This window comes from Microtus oregoni, unplaced genomic scaffold, assembly GCF_018167655.1.
Source record: "Microtus oregoni isolate MIOR12 unplaced genomic scaffold, Mior012 000118F_ref0000498, whole genome shotgun sequence".
In the NCBI taxonomy this organism is placed as follows: Eukaryota; Metazoa; Chordata; class Mammalia; order Rodentia; family Cricetidae; genus Microtus; species Microtus oregoni.
Window position 1 is genome coordinate 837596 of NW_024544747.1, and position 16951 is coordinate 854546.

At 48.3% G+C, this 16951-nt stretch overlaps 1 protein-coding gene across 3 annotated transcripts; it reads left to right on the plus strand.

The window, feature by feature from the left end:
* Positions 1-752: 752 nt before the first annotated feature.
* LOC121444223 (keratin, type II cytoskeletal 2 oral-like) lies at positions 753-8252 on the plus strand. Of its 3 annotated transcripts, none has more exons than XM_041646002.1 (10): positions 753-1289; positions 2193-2413; positions 3517-3577; positions 3949-4044; positions 4498-4662; positions 4766-4891; positions 5468-5688; positions 7449-7483; positions 7906-7926; positions 7987-8252. In XM_041646002.1, exons 1-10 carry the CDS (start codon positions 753-755, stop codon positions 8250-8252), a joined length of 1749 nt encoding a protein of 582 aa, XP_041501936.1. The 3 variants fall into 3 exon arrangements, with proteins under 3 accessions (XP_041501936.1, XP_041501937.1, XP_041501935.1); XM_041646003.1 differs by having other exon boundaries at positions 753-1002; positions 1078-1289; positions 7906-8252; XM_041646001.1 differs by having other exon boundaries at positions 7906-8252.
* Positions 8253-16951: the final 8699 nt, after the last annotated feature.

The following is a 16951-nucleotide window of genomic DNA, read 5'->3' on the forward strand; positions in this document are numbered from 1 at the left end:
TTCTTCTCTCCCTAGCCTCGCACTTTTTGCCTCCGAACCTTAGGCTTCCATTCCCAAGGGACCAGACACTGGCTCTATTTTCATTCCCTTTTCACAACCGCCATCTTTCTCCTTAAACTCTGGGTCTGCTCAGATGGAAGCCTCTGACCACAGAGGGAGTGATGCGTTTCTTCCTGCCAGGCCCCCTCTAAGTGCTTTTGGAACAGGATACAGGCGACATGCCATGGGAAGACAGTGTCTAGCAATGAGAAAAACAGCTTGGGCACCATGGGAGTGCCACAGGAACTGGCTCACAACAAATCATCCATTGAATTTAGCTCTGGCACCCCGTTCCCTGGGAGAGGCTGACAGGGTTATGGAGGTCAAGGGCTCCTAATCCCTTGGGGTCTAGGGCCAGGTCACTCTGATGTGATGGGTTCTGCTGAACTCTCTAAAACTCTGAAGAAAATTACTTGTCAGGAGGGAGGAGCGAGCTGCCTTCTGTCAACTGGGGCAAGTTTGGGTGATTAAGCTAAGAAAGCAAAGCCATTTTGGCCCAGGGGATTAACTTTGAGGTGTGCTGGGAACCAAGAAGTAACTTATTGCCTGTGAGGCAAACCAAACCTGAAATGACTCCTCAGTAATTGCTTGCCTTTCCGTCTGCCAAGCCGAGCAGCCTGGGATATAAAGGAGAGCTTCTGCTGTCATCCCCATCCTCTCCACAGACCTTTGCTCTGCTAAGTGGTTGCCAGCTCACCGCCACACTCCTCGCCATGAGCAAACAAGCCTGCAAGAAGTCCTTCGGCCAGGGCTTCTCTGGCCACTCGGCTGTGGTATCCGGCAGCAGCAGGAGGAGCTGTGTGGCACGCACTGGGGCAGCCAGCGGAGGAGCTTGTGGGTTCCGGAGCGGAGCAGTTAGCTTTGGCAGTCAGAGCCTCTATAACCTGGGTGGCAGCAGAAGTATCTCTATTAGTGTGGTGGCTGGTGGCTCCCAGACTGGTGGCCTCGGTGGAGGGCGTAGCAGCTCTGGCAGTGGCTATGGAGGTGGCTATGGAGGTGGCTTTGGTGGCAGTAGAGGGATAGGAGGTGGCTTTGGAGGAGCTTCTGGATTTGGAGGAGCTAGTGGCTTTGGTAGGCCAGGTGGCTTTGGCCCCAGTGGCTGCCCTGGAGGGATCCAGGAAGTGACCATCAACCAGAGCCTCCTGCAGCCCCTCAATGTGGAGATCGACCCCCAGATTGGGCAAGTGAAGGCCCAGGAGCGTGAACAGATCAAGACCCTCAACAACAAGTTTGCCTCCTTCATTGACAAGGTGAGCCGAGAGCCCAGAGGCAGTGTGTGGGGGAGTGTTTGTGGAACTAGAAGATGGTACACAAAGCTGCCAGCAGGAAGCCTGGCACTCGGGCTGGCTACCTTATGCTTCCAGGACAGCGAGCACACGTTTCTTGTTCTTTGTGTCCTCATTCCAGCGGTGGAAGGAGGGAAGGACTCCTGGTTTTATTTTCCCTCTAGTGACGAGATGAGGACCAGCATGGTGAGGGATCAAGTATGTTTTTAGTGCTGAAGAATTTGCCACAAGTCCAGAACAGTTACCTTCTTTTGGGCAGTCAATTGCCTGATACTAGCTAGCAGCTAACTAACTCTGTACAAACCTGGGGACTGCTTCTCATATCCTCAGCAGCACCATATCTGCCTAGTGAGAATGTGCTTCTGCCAATGGTAAGCTGGACTGTCAATGATGGGGCAGAGCACGGCATGCTGGGTCCAAGGCAGAGATGAGCCTTGGTCAGCTGCACGATGAATTTCTGAGGATCCATTGGCTGTTTTTACTACCTTCATGGAGAAGAGAGAAGCTGATAGTGAAATCTACATAAAAATCACTGTAGCCGTGCTGGCCTCCTTTGGCTGTATTTTGAAGGGTCCCGAGAGACTGAGAGTCGTCATGGGTTTGGCTCTTTGCTTTGCTATTCCGTGTGCATCTCACTTATGGTGATTTAATGGTGCTCAGGTGGCTGTAGAAATTAAGGGACACAGGATATATGAGAAGAGGTTTGCAAATCATTCTACAAACACCTGCTCTCCCCTTTATACCCCACATCTTCTCCAAATTCTGAAACACAGAGGTCACTGTGGGTTAAGGAGTTGGGTCTCTTCCCCATCTTCCTTAACCTTTGGGGTGGACTGAGGGGCTCTTTCCTTTCTTCTCTTGATGCAGGTGCGCTTCTTGGAGCAGCAGAACAAGATCCTGGAAACCAAGTGGGAGCTGCTCCGGCAGCAGACCACAGGTGCCGGCTCAGGGCCCCAGAGCCTGGAACCTTTATTTGAATCCTACATCAGCTGCTTGCGCAAGCAGTTGGATTCCCTCCTCGGGGAGAAGGGAAGCCTGGACGGAGAACTGAGGAGCATGCAAGACCTGATGGAAGACTTCAAAAAGAGGTCAGGGTCCCCGTGGAGGAGCTTCCTCACTCGGGATTCAAACACCTTCAGTCAACACTCTTTGCTGGGTTTGTGGAGTGAAGTCCGTTCAGGTTGAAGCTGGTAGAGTAGGAACTCATGCTTGTGGGACTGATCCTTACACAGTTTCAGTTTCTGGCAGGTTCCCCTCCTACATCCTACATGGGGGTTCTCATGGGGGAGCGGCATCTGTACATAGGAGTCACCTAGGAAGGTCATGAAAAGGGCATATCCCTGTGTTCCAGTTGCTGCTATTCTGAAACAGTGGGTGTGGGCAGTGCTGGGTCTGAGAGATCCCGAGCCCCAGTCCAGGGCTGGATTGTGCAAATTCATTCTAGTCTTTTCTATATTTGGTCTTCTGCATTTGGAACTTCACTCTGCCTCCTTCTTAAGGTTCCAAATTTGAGTTCCCACCTGAGATCTGTGAGAAGTGAACAGGGCCTCCCAGGTGGGAGGGAGCTCTAGGCATCACTAGGAGTTAGGGCTCACATAGAGGGGTACACTTGCTTCTGGGAGCCCCTGCTCTTTCACCATTAACTCACTGAAGTTGTTCAAAGAGCTCAGGCACACAGGTGGGCTCTTGATCCACTCCCAGGGGCTTCACATTGAACTTGGAGAGGGCAAGGCAGCCCTTGAGCCCTGAGAAGTCTCCAGACAGTATGTGATTTTCCGGTCTTGGCAAAATGATGATGTAGCACCCTTGTTAAAAAGTTCTGAAGAATTTCAGGACGATGGTAGCAGAGCTTTGCCAGCAGAGTGAGGAAACTGTGGCTCCGTGTGATCATACAGGGCATGTGCCCACAACGCACGAGTCTTGTCTCTGGGTGGAAAGGTCCTGTAGGAGCACAGAGGTCCTTGCCTTTCCCACTTTCGTGTTTTATGTATATGGGGGTTTTGTCTGCATGGACATCTGCACACCAGAAGAGGGCACTGGATCACGTGACTCTACAGTTACAGATGGTTTGAGCCACCGTGTTGGTGTTGGGAATTGAACTCAGGACCTCAGGAAGAGCAACCAGTGTGCTTAACTGCTAAGGCATCTCTCCAGTTCTGAAATGTCTCAACCTGTGGTTCTTCCTGTCCAGGTATGAAGAGGAAGTCAACAGGCGCACTGCCGCCGAGAATGAGTTTGTGGGGGTGAAGAAGGTGAGTGAGTGTTGAAGTGGACCCAGAATCCCTGTGTCTCCCACAGAGGGAGCAGAGCACTCCTGTGGATGGGGCTCACTTCTTTTCACATCCTTTGGAAACGTTTAAAGGGAGCTGTTCAGTTTAAACCCAACTGTAACTGACAAGCTAGTTAGTAATGTTACTAATAATGAACATCTCTTGCGGAGCATTAATAATCAAGAATATTTTTTAGCCCACACACGTATTGTACTTTGTTTCTGTTCCCTTTAAAAGGTAAAGTGAGAAGTTAGATCTAGAAGGGCTAGGGGAGGGACAAGTGCGAGAGAGGCGGGCACAGAGAGAGGCTTGAGTAGAAGGGGACAGAGGCCATTCTCTGGTTTCTCTTTCAGGATGTGGACGGTGCTTACTTGAGCAAGGTGGAGCTGCAGGCTAAAGTGAACAGTCTGACAGACGAAATTGATTTCCTGAGGACCCTCTATGACATGGTGATTCTTCAGTTTGCTGCTTAGAGACTGGACTGGCCACCAGCAGTTTCACAAACACAATTCTAGGGGCAGGTCTAGAGGCAGCCCACCCTCAAAGCCAGCCACGAGGCTCCCGACTCAGCCCTGGTCTACCCTGGAAATGCCCACATTTGTTCCTCCTGCCTTCAGGGTCAGGGCCCCTCTTCCCCGAGCTTCACAGCCCCGGATCAGTCAGCTCCTAACACCCCTCCGCCCTGTGCTCCAAGGAGAAGCCGCCCTTGGTTTCCAGGTTGATACATTTTTGCAACTTGCCCTTTTTAGCTTTGTTGCTGGCATCCTGTAGGCTCCAGACAGACTTGAAATAAAAGCTTTATTTTTTTTCTACTACCCCATTATTTAGCATTAGAGGGCATCTCTGCTAGTAGAGAAGTCCTAGTACCAACTGGGACCTGTAACCATCCATGTTCCCCATAGGAGCTGTCCCAGATGCAGAGCCATGTGAGTGACACATCTGTGGTCCTGTCCATGGACAACAACCGCTTCCTGGACCTGGACAGCATCATCTCTGAGGTCAAGGCGCAGTATGAGGACATTGCCCAGAGGAGTAAGGCTGAGGCTGAGGCGCTGTACCAGACCAAGGTGGGACCCTTCCCTTCACCCCTAAGGTCATTAAATTCTGATCAGTCTCATGAAAAATCTGATGACACTTTGCAAAGCCCTGCTGATCCATCTCCTCCGTCAGCTTGGGGAACTGCAGACCACAGCCGGCAGGCACGGGGATGACCTGAGGACCACCAAGAGCGAGATCATGGATCTCAACAGGATGATCCAGAGACTCCAGGCGGAGATTGAGAACGTCAAGAAGCAGGTGTGGCAGCAGCGGAGCTCTTCTGCCCGGTTTTCTTCATTCTTTGGTGAAGTCACAGCCCAGGGAGCCTATGCTGTCCAGCTATTTCCCCTGGAGGCTGAGCTCCTTGGAATCCCAGAACCCAGCAGGAGGGAGGGTTGTAATTCTGATGGCATAGCTAATCTGATCACTGCAGTGATGGCCTTAAAGCAGTCTGATGGCCGGCTGGAAGACTGTTGTTGTTGTTTTTTAAGTCACACTTTGTACAACCCCAATGGCTACTTTGTATCATTGGAATGAAGTGGTCAGAGAAGGGAATTTTTTTTTTAGCAGTCTTGCAAAAGAGATCTAAGGCTTACCAGATTGCTGTTACCTTTGCCAGCTCAGGGAAGCAGATGTGTTTCTTTTCATGAGTCTCGAGTTGATTTCAGTGGGCCCAGGATGAATTAGTCAAACTGCAATATTATCCTGACTTGTGAGCTCATGCCACTGGGAAGGGAAGGAGGAGTGAGGATGGGTGAAAAGATCCTGTCTTAAGGACAGTCAGGTGTTTGTTTAGTCCTATGCTAATTTAATTTTTTATTCTCTCTTCCCCAGAACACCAACCTGCAGACATCCATTGCAGAAGCTGAACAGCGCGGTGAGGTGGCCCTCAAGGATGCTGATGCCAAATTCCAAGACTTGCAGGCTGCCCTGCAGAAGGCCAAGGATGACCTGGCCCGGCTGCTGCGTGACTACCAGGAGCTCATGAATGTCAAGTTGGCCCTGGATGTGGAGATCGCCACCTACCGCAAGCTGCTGGAGGGGGAGGAGAGCAGGTGAGGGGTCAGCATTCTCCAAGCAGGTCCTCCCCCTTCCTCCCGTGCCGAGACAGGGTTTCTTCGTAGTTTTGGAGCCTATCCTGAAACTAGCCGTTGTAGACCAGGCTGGCCTCGAACTCACAGAGATCCGCCTGCCTCTGCCTCCCAAGTGCTGGGATTAAAAGAGTGTGCCACCACCGCCCGGCAGCAAGCAGGGTTTATAGTGACCTCAGGTAGTCAAGAAAGGGGGAAAATGCTAATAAAAGGAGAGGACAAGTTGGACAGAAACCAGGGGTCTCCTGCGCAGCAGAGGAAGTGCAGAATCTCACTATCTATGTGCAGTATCTCACTATCTATGTGCAGTATCTCACTATCTATGTGCAGTATCTCACTATCTAAGTGCAGTATCTCACTATCTAAGTGCAGTATCTCACTACCATGTGCTTCTATTCATCCATGTGCTTCTATTCATCAATGTGGTCGGAAAAGCACATTGAAGCTGTGACAGAAGTCACAGACCAGGGCCACCCCCTGGAACTTTCCCAGATGCAACAATCACCAGCCTCCCTCGATTCCTTTGTCCCTTCCTCCCTTATACCTTCCTTCCTTCTCTCCCTCTCCCCACCCCACTGTTCTTGTTTTCTTCTATTGAGATGGGGGTCAAACTATGTAGCTTCAGCTGATCTTGAACTTATGATTCTTTTGCCCTAGGCTCCTGAGTGCTGGGTTTACTGGCTATGCTTCAGTGCCTGGCTTCTTCCAGCATTTGAAATGTAGTGAAACTGAGGAGCTGAGTTTTACATTTAATTGAAATTAATTTACATAGCTTCATGTGGCTAGTGACTACCATGTTGGAAATTCAGTGCCAACAGTCCTGTGATCCCCATTGCTGAAGCTGAGTCTATATGGCGAAGTGCCCGATGCATACAATATCCCTGAAAAATAACACCGTACAGTGGCAGGTGAAGGCTTAGAAAGTGGACACCACAGGTAAAGACAGTGTCAAGAACTGAGGGGGCATTCTGTTGAGTCCTGTCTCATGCATCTTCATTCAGAGCCTTTGCTCTCAGTCGGTCCCCAGTCTGATGGAGGAAGGAGAGCCCAAGGTGGGAATTCTGACGAGTTTCCGTCGGAAACAGTGGAAAGGAGTTAGGTGTCATGAGAGTCATGTGATGAGAAGGGAGTGGCCAGCGTCAACAGGCCTCTGTGGTTAGGGCCACACAAATGCTCCATGTCTGCTCAGGGCTCTATGAACAAGCATCAGGCCCACAGATGGGCATTGTGAGCAGAACAATTTCAAATGCTCCCAGTGCACACCAGGGGTCAGTGTCTCATGATTTCTCCATCAACTGCTGCCCCAAACCCCATGCCACCCTGAGCCTCACTGGGGAAGGCTTCCTGGAAGAGAAACTTGGGTAAATAAAGGCAGGGCTGGAGAAGAGGGGAAGGACATGCCCAGACAGAGAAGTTCGTCTTAGCAGCAGGGGAGAGGTCAGAGTGGCCAATCAAGCAAGGGGTGGCAGTTTGCCCGGAACAGCTCTTTAGGGTGGGAAGATGGGGAGATAGAGTGTGGTTGGCAGAGGTCCTGTGAGCCATAACTGGAATCAGCCCCTTTCTGTGGGGGAGAGGGAGATGGGAACAGCCTGGACTCGCCTTTCCCTTCCCAGGGCTTGGCCCTTGGGAGGGCAGATGTGAAGATGTGGTCTGTGAGGTTATGGACCCAGTTCTTTGGCTGTTGGCTCACGGAAGAAGTGATTCTCATTGCCTCTGTCTTTCAGGATGTCTGGAGAATGTCAGAGTGACGTGAGCATTTGTAAGTAACACATTCAAGAAACTTCCATGGGGCTAATGATGGTTCAGGGCGGCGATCTCTTGCTATGCAAGCATGAGGATCTGAGTTTGAATTCACTTAAAACTTAGGCATAGCTGTGCATGCCTGTACCGTGGTACTGGGATTGGGAGGGTGGATCCTGGGAAGTGGATGGTCACCTCTCCTTGCTAGAATGATAAGCTTCAGGCTCACTGAGAGATCCCATCTCAAGGGAATAAGTTGGAGATAGACATCTTTCTTTGGTCTCTGCATGTGGCTACATAGGCACCCGCATTTGTCCCAATGCGTTCAAGGCATCCCTGTGACATGAGCCATCTCTCAGCTGTAACCATGTGCTGTACCCTTCATGTGAGCTGTGATCCAGCTCCCCAGGCTTTTCTCCTAAACTGTCTATTCCTCTGTAGCGGTGGTCAGCAATGTTACCAGCATGAGCAGCAGCTCTGGAGGCTTCAGAGGGGTCAGCAGCAGCAGCGGTGGCTCCAGAGGTGGCAGCAGCAGCGGTGGCTTCAGAGGGGCCAGTAGCAGCAGCTATGGAGGAGACAGCAGTGGCAGCAGCAGCAGAGGCAGCAGGGAGAGCACTGGGAGCAGCCTTGGCAGTGAAGGCAGCATCTCTGTAAGACAGCGAGGAATGGGCTTTAACACTGGTGGCACCCAGGCCTCCGCTGGCGGCAGCTACAAGTCTTCCAGAGGAGGTGGCAGCAGTGTCCACTTTTCCCAGACCACCAGCTCCAGCCAGCAGCGCTCCAAGTGATCCTCAGATGCAAAACATTCTCACAGTCTGCTCTCTCGCCTCAGCCTGCAACAGTGTTGCTCCCCTGCCTCAGCCTGCAGCTGCACCCATCCCCCATCTACTTGGCACCAATAGGTGCACAGTGCAACCCTGCTTTCACTCAAGTTCCTTGGAGAAGGAGTTCAACTCATCTTTGAGTCTTCTCCTAGGCCAGGGTAACCCAGCTACTATTCTGGCCTGGAGAAGACCCTGTGATGGGCCCCAAATTTGGACGGTAACACCTTCACCTTCACCTTCCTTAGCCTTCTAGTCTAGCTTGGTCCATTTTGGCTGTCTACTGCTTGCGGATCAAGCTTTCAAAAATGTTAGTTTTCATGAAGCTCTTTGTATACCGGGAACATCTGTTCCCTTGATCTCCTGAGCTTCATGTCTTTGCTTCCCTTTCTGAATAAATTGTACTGTGCTTCAGAAACTGGTGTTTGCTTTTTATTCAAGGATTCATAGAATAGACCAGATCCAAAAGTAGAGCAAAATTAGGTCTTCTAGAAGACTAGTAACAGTATAAAGGATACTGAGTTGATATGCCTTCATCCTTACTCCTCTGCTTGAGTTCTTGTGACAGGCCTACCCAGAAGCACTCCCTGTACTAAAGAGGGGACTCACCCTTGGGAAGTTCATTTAATCATTTCCAGCCTCTAAGCAGGCACCATGCTCCAGCTTGTACACTCCTGACATGCACACTCCTGGCTTGCACACTCCTGGCTTACACTCTCCTAGCTTGCAAGTTCCTAGCTTGCACATGCCTGGCTTGCACGCTCCTGGTTTGTATGCTCCTGGCTTACATTCTCCTGGCTTGTATGCTCCTTGCTTGCACTATCCTGGCTGGCACATTCCTAGATTACACTCTCCTGGCTTGCACACTCCTGGCTTGCACACGTAGGGAGATTTGGGCATCATCACTCATCCTGTGGTGGGTTTTTTGGTGATGCAGCTGCTTCTGAGTCACCCATGTTTCTGTAAGAAACCCTGATAAGCTCACTGACTCTACAAACTAGAGTTGAGTAGCATAGTTTCTTTACACTGTTATCAGTCCCCTATCTGACATGACTAGATACTGGTTCATGTGTCTCCAGGAAAAGTCATAGAACAACATACACGCACACATGCATAGCACATATAAATATGAACATGCACATACATATAGATTTCATTGAATAGGGGCTTATAATATGTACTGCTTTTTACCCTGATAGTCACTTAGTCTATTGTGCCATTACTACTTCCCATTGAGACAGCCAACAACTACAGCAAATCCTACCACATCCTTGGCACTGCACCAGGACCAAGGAAGGAGAGAATGCAGCTTCTGTCTTTATGGAATTTACTCTTTAGAGTAAAAGAAATTTGCCAAATAACATCTTTATGTGATAATTCTTTCTCTCTCCACCCCCTCTTATTTAAAGCATTTTCCCATCGGCAGGTCCCAAGAGTTAAGTCTCCAGGGTATAATCTGGGACCTTTGCTGTGATCAACCCAGTCACATGACATTTGAACTCTCTTATTCCAACTGTGGTGGTTTGAAAGAAAATGGCTCTCAGAGGGAATGACATTATTAGGAGGTGTGGCCTTGTTGGAGGAAGTGTGTCACTGTGGGAGCTGGCTTTAAGATCTTTTTGTGCTCAAGATTTCCTCAGTGTGACTATCAGTCAACTTCCTGATGCCTTCTGGTCAAGATGTTGCCAATACCATGTCTGCTGGCAACCACCATGCTCCCTGCTATGACGATAATGACTTGAAACTCTGAAACTGTAAGTGAGCCCCCTCAGTTAATGTTTCCTTTGTAAGAGTTGCTGTAGTCATAGTGTCTCTTCATAGCAATAGAAACCCTGACTTCATCAATTCCTTCATGTTGATCCTAAGCGCATTGTCTAGACAAGCCTGCACCTCAGAAAGTGTGTCCTAGGAGCCTGGCCTGAGCAATGAGGGAGCCAAAAGATGACTGGCACCTTGAATGGGATTGGAAGGGAGGCTCACTCTCTTCTGGAAGGATCTAGTGACCTGGAGAGAATGGGGAACACTCTGGAGTCCTTGAAAACTTTACTGGTAAAGGATCAGGGATGATAGGTAACTCACTATGTGGGGAGAAGAATTTGTAAGGAAATGGTGGAAGCAGGGGTTTACAAATGTCTGAGAAAGCAGTGGACATCTGTATGAGACATCCAGAGAAGGCAATTGTTATCTTTAATCCACCTATTGCATTGTCTTCCCAGCCCACCTATTTTCTCCACTCATTCAGAATGTTTTCTTCTCTTGATAACCTAGCTTGAATTCCCAGTTCACTGATGTCATGAGTTATCTTAACTTATCCTTGCTGAACAGAGATGCTGCCTTCCCTGCCTCCAGACGGCTCCGTTCACCTCTTCTCATCTACCTGCTATTATTAAGTTTGTGTTCCCGAGTTCTGTTCTCACTCCCACTGTTCCAATCATCCATGGATGCTTCAAGTCAGGCATCATATTTACTAAATTGGGATTACTATAGCTAAGGCCAAATAGTTCTCACTTGAATGCCCATAAACTCAATTCATTGCCATTTTGCAAGATGCAGGGTCTTAGCTGGTCATTTATTCAAAATGTACATAGACCACTAAGATTTGAGACATTTCTTCTAACAGTTTTGCCTGGCTTTCCAAAGTCATTGGTGCTCAGACAGAATTAGACATGGTTTTTAATTCATTGCTGAGTCAGCCAGATTTTCCTCTACACATGTAGCCAAATCTCTGAGTCTTTTGCTTGGGATTCCTGTTTCTTCCTCCACACCTACTTACCTATCTACCCACCTACCTGCCTACGCATGCATGCACACATGCACACAAAGACAACACACTCCTGCTTCTCCTTCCACACCTACCTGCCTACGCATGCATGCACACAGCATACAAACACACACACACACACACACACACACACACTCCTGCTTCTCCTTCCACACCTACCTTCCTATGCATGCATGCACACAGCATACAAACACACACACACTCCTGCTTCTCCTTCCACACCTACCTGCCTACGCATGCGTGCACACATGCACACAAACACAACACACTCCTGCTTCTCCTTCCACACCCACCTGCCTACGCATGCATACACACAGCATACAAATGCACACATGCACACAAACACACACACTCCTGCTTTTTATGTTTTGAATCACGAAGCATAAATAACCTTTGCCTGCAAATTTTGGAGAAGAAAAACTGCACTGACAAGAGGGTACTCCACATGGGGGGTGCTCTCAGATGACGCTTCTGTTGTAGTTCATAAGGATGGCACAACTGGACAAGTGCTAATATGTGCTGAGTGCTTACTGTGCATCCAGACTGTCCTTAAAACAGCTGGGTTTTGCAGCCATTCTGAGTAGATCTTATTATCTTCAACTCATCACTAGAAAAAAAAAGCACATGTCCTAAACAACTTCACCAAGATTGGGTAACTATGAAGAGGGGAGCCAGGACTGAACTCTGCCAACCTCAGAGTTAATTCAATACAAAGATGCAGAGACAAGAGGTTTTGTACATGATTCTCACCTTGTGACTCATGATGTCAAATGAGTGTTCTAAGGTCTTTTTGACTATTCTAGTCTTTAAATTTTTAAAAAGAAATCACATTCATGTATTCAGGGGGTATACACATGTGCCACAGTTATATCACAGCTTGTGGGAGTCAGTTCCCTCCTACCATGTGGGTTTGACCTTAGTGGTCCGGCTGGGTCCCATGTGCCTATGGGGCCATCTCGCTGGCTTTCTCCTCTGGTCTTCCCATGAACTGGCCAAGTGTTCTCAGTGCAGCCACAGTACCAGCACATGTCTTGGCAGTGGTCAATAGGTGTGAAGTAAATGTGGCTGTGCTCTTCTGGGGGGTGTGGCACAGCTCATGGGGAACATTCAGCTTGGTGGTGGAGTGTGTGGGCTGCCCTAGGTTCTTATTTCACTCTTGTCATGAACCCTTATGCATAACCTGAACATTATAACTGACATGGTGGTCCCAGTGGTTTTGTTAGATCATTGCTGTCCTGAACAGTAAGATCTGGGGAGGAAGGAAGCTATTTCCAATCCACTGTTGAATCCCTGGCTCCCAAGCCTCTGACGCCAGGCTGCATCCTCACTGCTTGAGGCAGGGTTGGGTACAATGATAATAATGGTAATAGCTTCACTATGTTTGTTTTCTAGTGGCCCAGGGTCCTACAGAATTCCATAGTTTTAGCATGCGGGGTGGGGGCTGGAGAGAGGGCTACATTGAGGGAAGCGCTGCTGTTCTGTCCATGGTGCTGAAACGGATCCTGCGTAAGCTCTCTCTCTCTCTCTCTCTCTCTCTCTCTCTCTCTCTCCTACCTCTCTCCCCCTCTCTCTCCCTCTCTCCCTCTCCCTCCCTCCCTCTTTCCCTCCCTCCCTCTCCCCCTCTCTCTTTCTCTTTCATGCGTGTGTGCATGCATGCATGTGTGTGTGTGTGAGTTGTCTTTCAGAACTTCCTCCATCTCAACTCCAATCCCTGCTACTTTTACTGTTGTTGCATCTGGGCTAGGATATTTCTTGTCTAAAAATTAAATGAACTTTTGATTCAAATCACAACTCTAAAATAGGCCTAGAATACATCCCACTTTTTTTTCTATAACAGCAAGACATGAAATCATGTGTCCTTTGAAGTTGTTAAGGGGAAGGCTTGCACGTCTTTGTGTTTTCCCCTCTGCCTTGATTCCTGGAGAGTGTCTGTACCTGCTGATTGCAATGTGTACTTCCTCTTCTCATATGGATTATTATTTCTAATTTAATTCTTTTATATGGGATGAGAGGGATGTGAAAAACCCAGGAAACTGATCTTCTCTTTAAGGATATATTAGTGATGAGTGACATTACAAACCTCAAGCTCCCAGAGATAGTAAACCAGCAAATTAAAACCTTTACAAATTATAGCTATTTATTTACATGTATGAGTGCATGGGGGTGCCACAGGGTGCAAGTGGAAGTCAGAGACCAGCTTACAGGAGTAGGTTCTTTCCTCCCACTATGTGGGTTCTAGGGATTGAACTCAGCTTATCTGACTTGGTGTAAGCATCTTTATCCTCTGAGCCATACTGCAGTCCTGAGTAAGTGATTTTAAAATGTCCACAATATTATTCATTAATCTGATGTTGAAATTATGTCTTTCTTAAAGGGGTGTTTCAAAGACTAAATTAAATAATAAACATAAAAATCACCTTATAAAATGAGAGATGACCTGGGTATAGTGGCACACACCTTCAATCCCAGCACTCAGGAGGCAGAGGCAGGCAGATCTCTGTGAGTTCAAAACTATCCTGATCTACAGGGTAAATTCCAGGATAGAAGGGGCTAAGTAATGAAACCCTGTCTCAACCTCTCCCCAAACAGATCTTAAAATGAGAGATGATCTTATATATGTTTGCAAATTTAGTTTATTGGCCTTAATATATACTCTTTAAATAAAGGGGCTCTGCCAGATAATATCCTGTGCAGTCAGCAAGCACCTGTTGACCAACAGACCAGTTAAACAGTGCACACACTGGCAGGGCTTGGCACAGCTTGTCGTTGAACTCAGTGCGAGATTTGAACACCATTATTTCCAGGGTTACTGTTATGAATTCATTTCTGAAGAATTATCTAGAAATAACTTCGGAAACCATCAAGAGGAACCTAATTTTAAACACTTATATTTCCTCTAAAACACTCTCCACAATGACAGCCATTCTCCTGCAGTGGGGCACTCCCATACAGTCTTATAAGTGTCATTCATGAGTCTAAGTTCTCCTTCAGAGGTCCTAGGAAGACACAACCTGAGCCCCTTGTGTGTAAGTCTCTAAATGTGAACGTGGTTTTCCCTTTGCTACGTTTTATTTTTCAAGGCACCACTTCTATTTCCCTTGGGGTGCCCCTGACTTCTTCAGTTTTTCCCCACAAAATCTTCTGGCTATCCCAGGAACGGGGTGAGCACAGGCCTTTTCTTTGAGCATCTCTAGCCTGGCCTGGGCCTTTGGCAACCCCTCCCTGTGGTGACTCACCCTGAGCTGGCACCACTGTCCTCGTCATTGCAATGTTATACCTCTCGTGCTGAGCTGCACAGCTTTGTTTGCAAGCATGTGGAGGATTTTTGATTAATCTCTGTTAAGTCTTTCTTTGTACTAGTTCAAGCTCCAAAGCACCAAATTGCTTTAAGATTCTGCTCCAACCATATGTCTGACTTGGTACTTGTATTACTCTAGTCAGTAGACATTCCTCTTCCTGCCAAACCTACCCACCCTGGTCGGCCTCCATCTCATGTTTTCTCACATCTCATCAAACTTGACTCTTCCATTTCTCCGCATCAACAGCAAGGGTGTTAGGCCCAGAAGCAATGTCAGGCTCATTGCTGTCCTCAGATGCCCAGCTGCAGAGAGCAGAGGGCCTGTGGGGAGTGTGAATCCAGACATGGAAGGATAGCTTCTCATACCCCACCACTCACTGTTGGGCTGCTTTCCAGAGACCCCAAGGTCCCCCCTCCCCCACCACAAATGAAGCCAGTTGGAATCTCCCTAAAGTCACTTCCCAGAGGGGTATTCTTATCTCTACAAAGGGATCACAGTCCCTCTGCTCCTAGCCCTGCCTTCAGCTCTGTCTCTTTCTCTTCCAGTCTAATCAGCTAATCCTCTAATCAGCTGCCGGGTGCTTTACAGGTCTTCCTCTGCCTGTTTCTGTTCGTCTCTGTGTTTCTTCCAGTTCTACCTTATAGGGATGATGGTAGAGGAAGCAGGGCAAGTAAAGGAGAAACATTCATCCCAGGCAGACAGGTGAGGGGGGATAAGAACTCTGCACACCCAGGAATGTGGAGTCCAGTGGGATAGCCCTGGTTTCTCATCTGACCTCTTCACTTGGGTGACACCTTCCTGGGACTGGGGTGTTGCAGCTGCTGTATTGCAGCCTTGCAGGACCTCCAGCTCCTCTTAATTCAGACCTGTGAAGTCTGACCAGCTGGACCAATAGTTGCACCTTCACAGGAAAAGAGGGACCCGCAGACTTGGCCTCTTGCTTTCGTTTGGTCCTTATCACCTTTTGCTACTCTGCCCTGGCTCAGGCATCAGAAATGTTCTTTGAAGATTCATGGACTGTGCCTTTGTCCTCCCTTCCACATGTTCCACAGGATCCCAGGAGCCCAGCCAAAATTATCTGCTGGACCTGAAGACAGGCTCACAGCCTTGCCAAATTTAGATTTGTGCAGATGATGCCAGGATTCACCCCCTGTGATTTTCTTTATTTCTGAGGACTTCTGAGAAGATGTAAGTAATAAAGACTCAAATATTTGTGAACTGGCTTCTGCCATGGGATCCTGTTCGGCCCACCACCCCAAAGCCACACTGACTCAAGGATTTACCCTGCCCAGGAGTGGCCCACCTTTGGTCCATTGCTTAATGCTTAGAAGATGCTAATCTCACTGTATCTTTTTTTAAAATCATTGTTTTCTCTGCTCTCTTGCTTGGTCTGCCGTCCCAGTTAACTTTCTGTTGCTATAACACAACACTGACCAAATCAACTTGTGGAGGAAAGGGTTTATCTGACTTAACATTTCTATGTCACAGCCTTTTATTGAGGGGAACCAAGGCGAGAACTGGGAACTGAAGCAGAGACTAGGAAGGAGTGCTGTTTATTGGTTTGCTCTTCACTTACTGCTCAGCTTGGTACTTTGGACAATCCAGGACAATCTTCCCAAGGTGGCACTACCCACAGTGGTCTGGGCTTTCCCACATCACTTTTTAACCAAGAAAATGCCTCTGAGACAAGCCTGCAGGGCAGTCTGACGGAGATGATGCCTCACTTGAAGTCTGTCTTTTCAGACGACTCTAGTCTGTGGTAAGTTCACATGGCCAATACTCCTTCAACAACATTGTGGTTGTCTCTGAAGGTTATTTTGGTCTTTAAAAATTACATGTAAGATACATTATTTAGTATTTGATGCCTTTGGTTCATCATAATCTTTCTGAGAGCCATCAGAATTCTGAATGTATTTGTCTTGCAGTGCTGGAGATCAAACCCAGAGCCTCATTCATGCTTGGTAAGCATTTTCTGCAAAGCCATATATATACTCAGTGTCGTAAAGAAAATATTTTATTGTGTGATTCTTTTGCCCAGCCTGTGGTTTGCACCTCCTGTCTTCTTCTCCCCTTCTCTCCTCTCCACTCCCCTTCCCTCCTCTTCTCTCCTTTCCTCTCCCCTCCCCATCTCTTCTCTCCCTCTCCTCTCCCCTTCTCTCCCCTTCACTCCCCTCCCCTCCCCTCCCCTCCCCTCCCCTCCTCTCCTCTCCTCTCCTCTCCTCTCCTCTCCTCTCCTCTCCTCTCCTCACACTCCCCAAATGAGCCATTTTACCAATTCCCCCTAGAAGGAAATAAATACCTAGAGAGTAAACGCGCCTCTGCATGTTTATCTACTCTGAACAGGATCAGGATACTGGAGTGTCGAGGCAATTGGTTGCTGAGATGGAATCTCCCTGCTGGCTGCATCTATTTCAAACTTAATTCACTATTCATGCTTTTGTCAGCTTCACATAGGGTCGCAGAGTGAAATATTTTGTCTGGGAGCCACAAAAGGCTGTGCATTTCATAGATGGCAGGTTGCCCATTTGTCAGACTAGATAAATGAAGGGGTTTTAAAAGCTGAGGATGCCCCATGAATGTCAAGA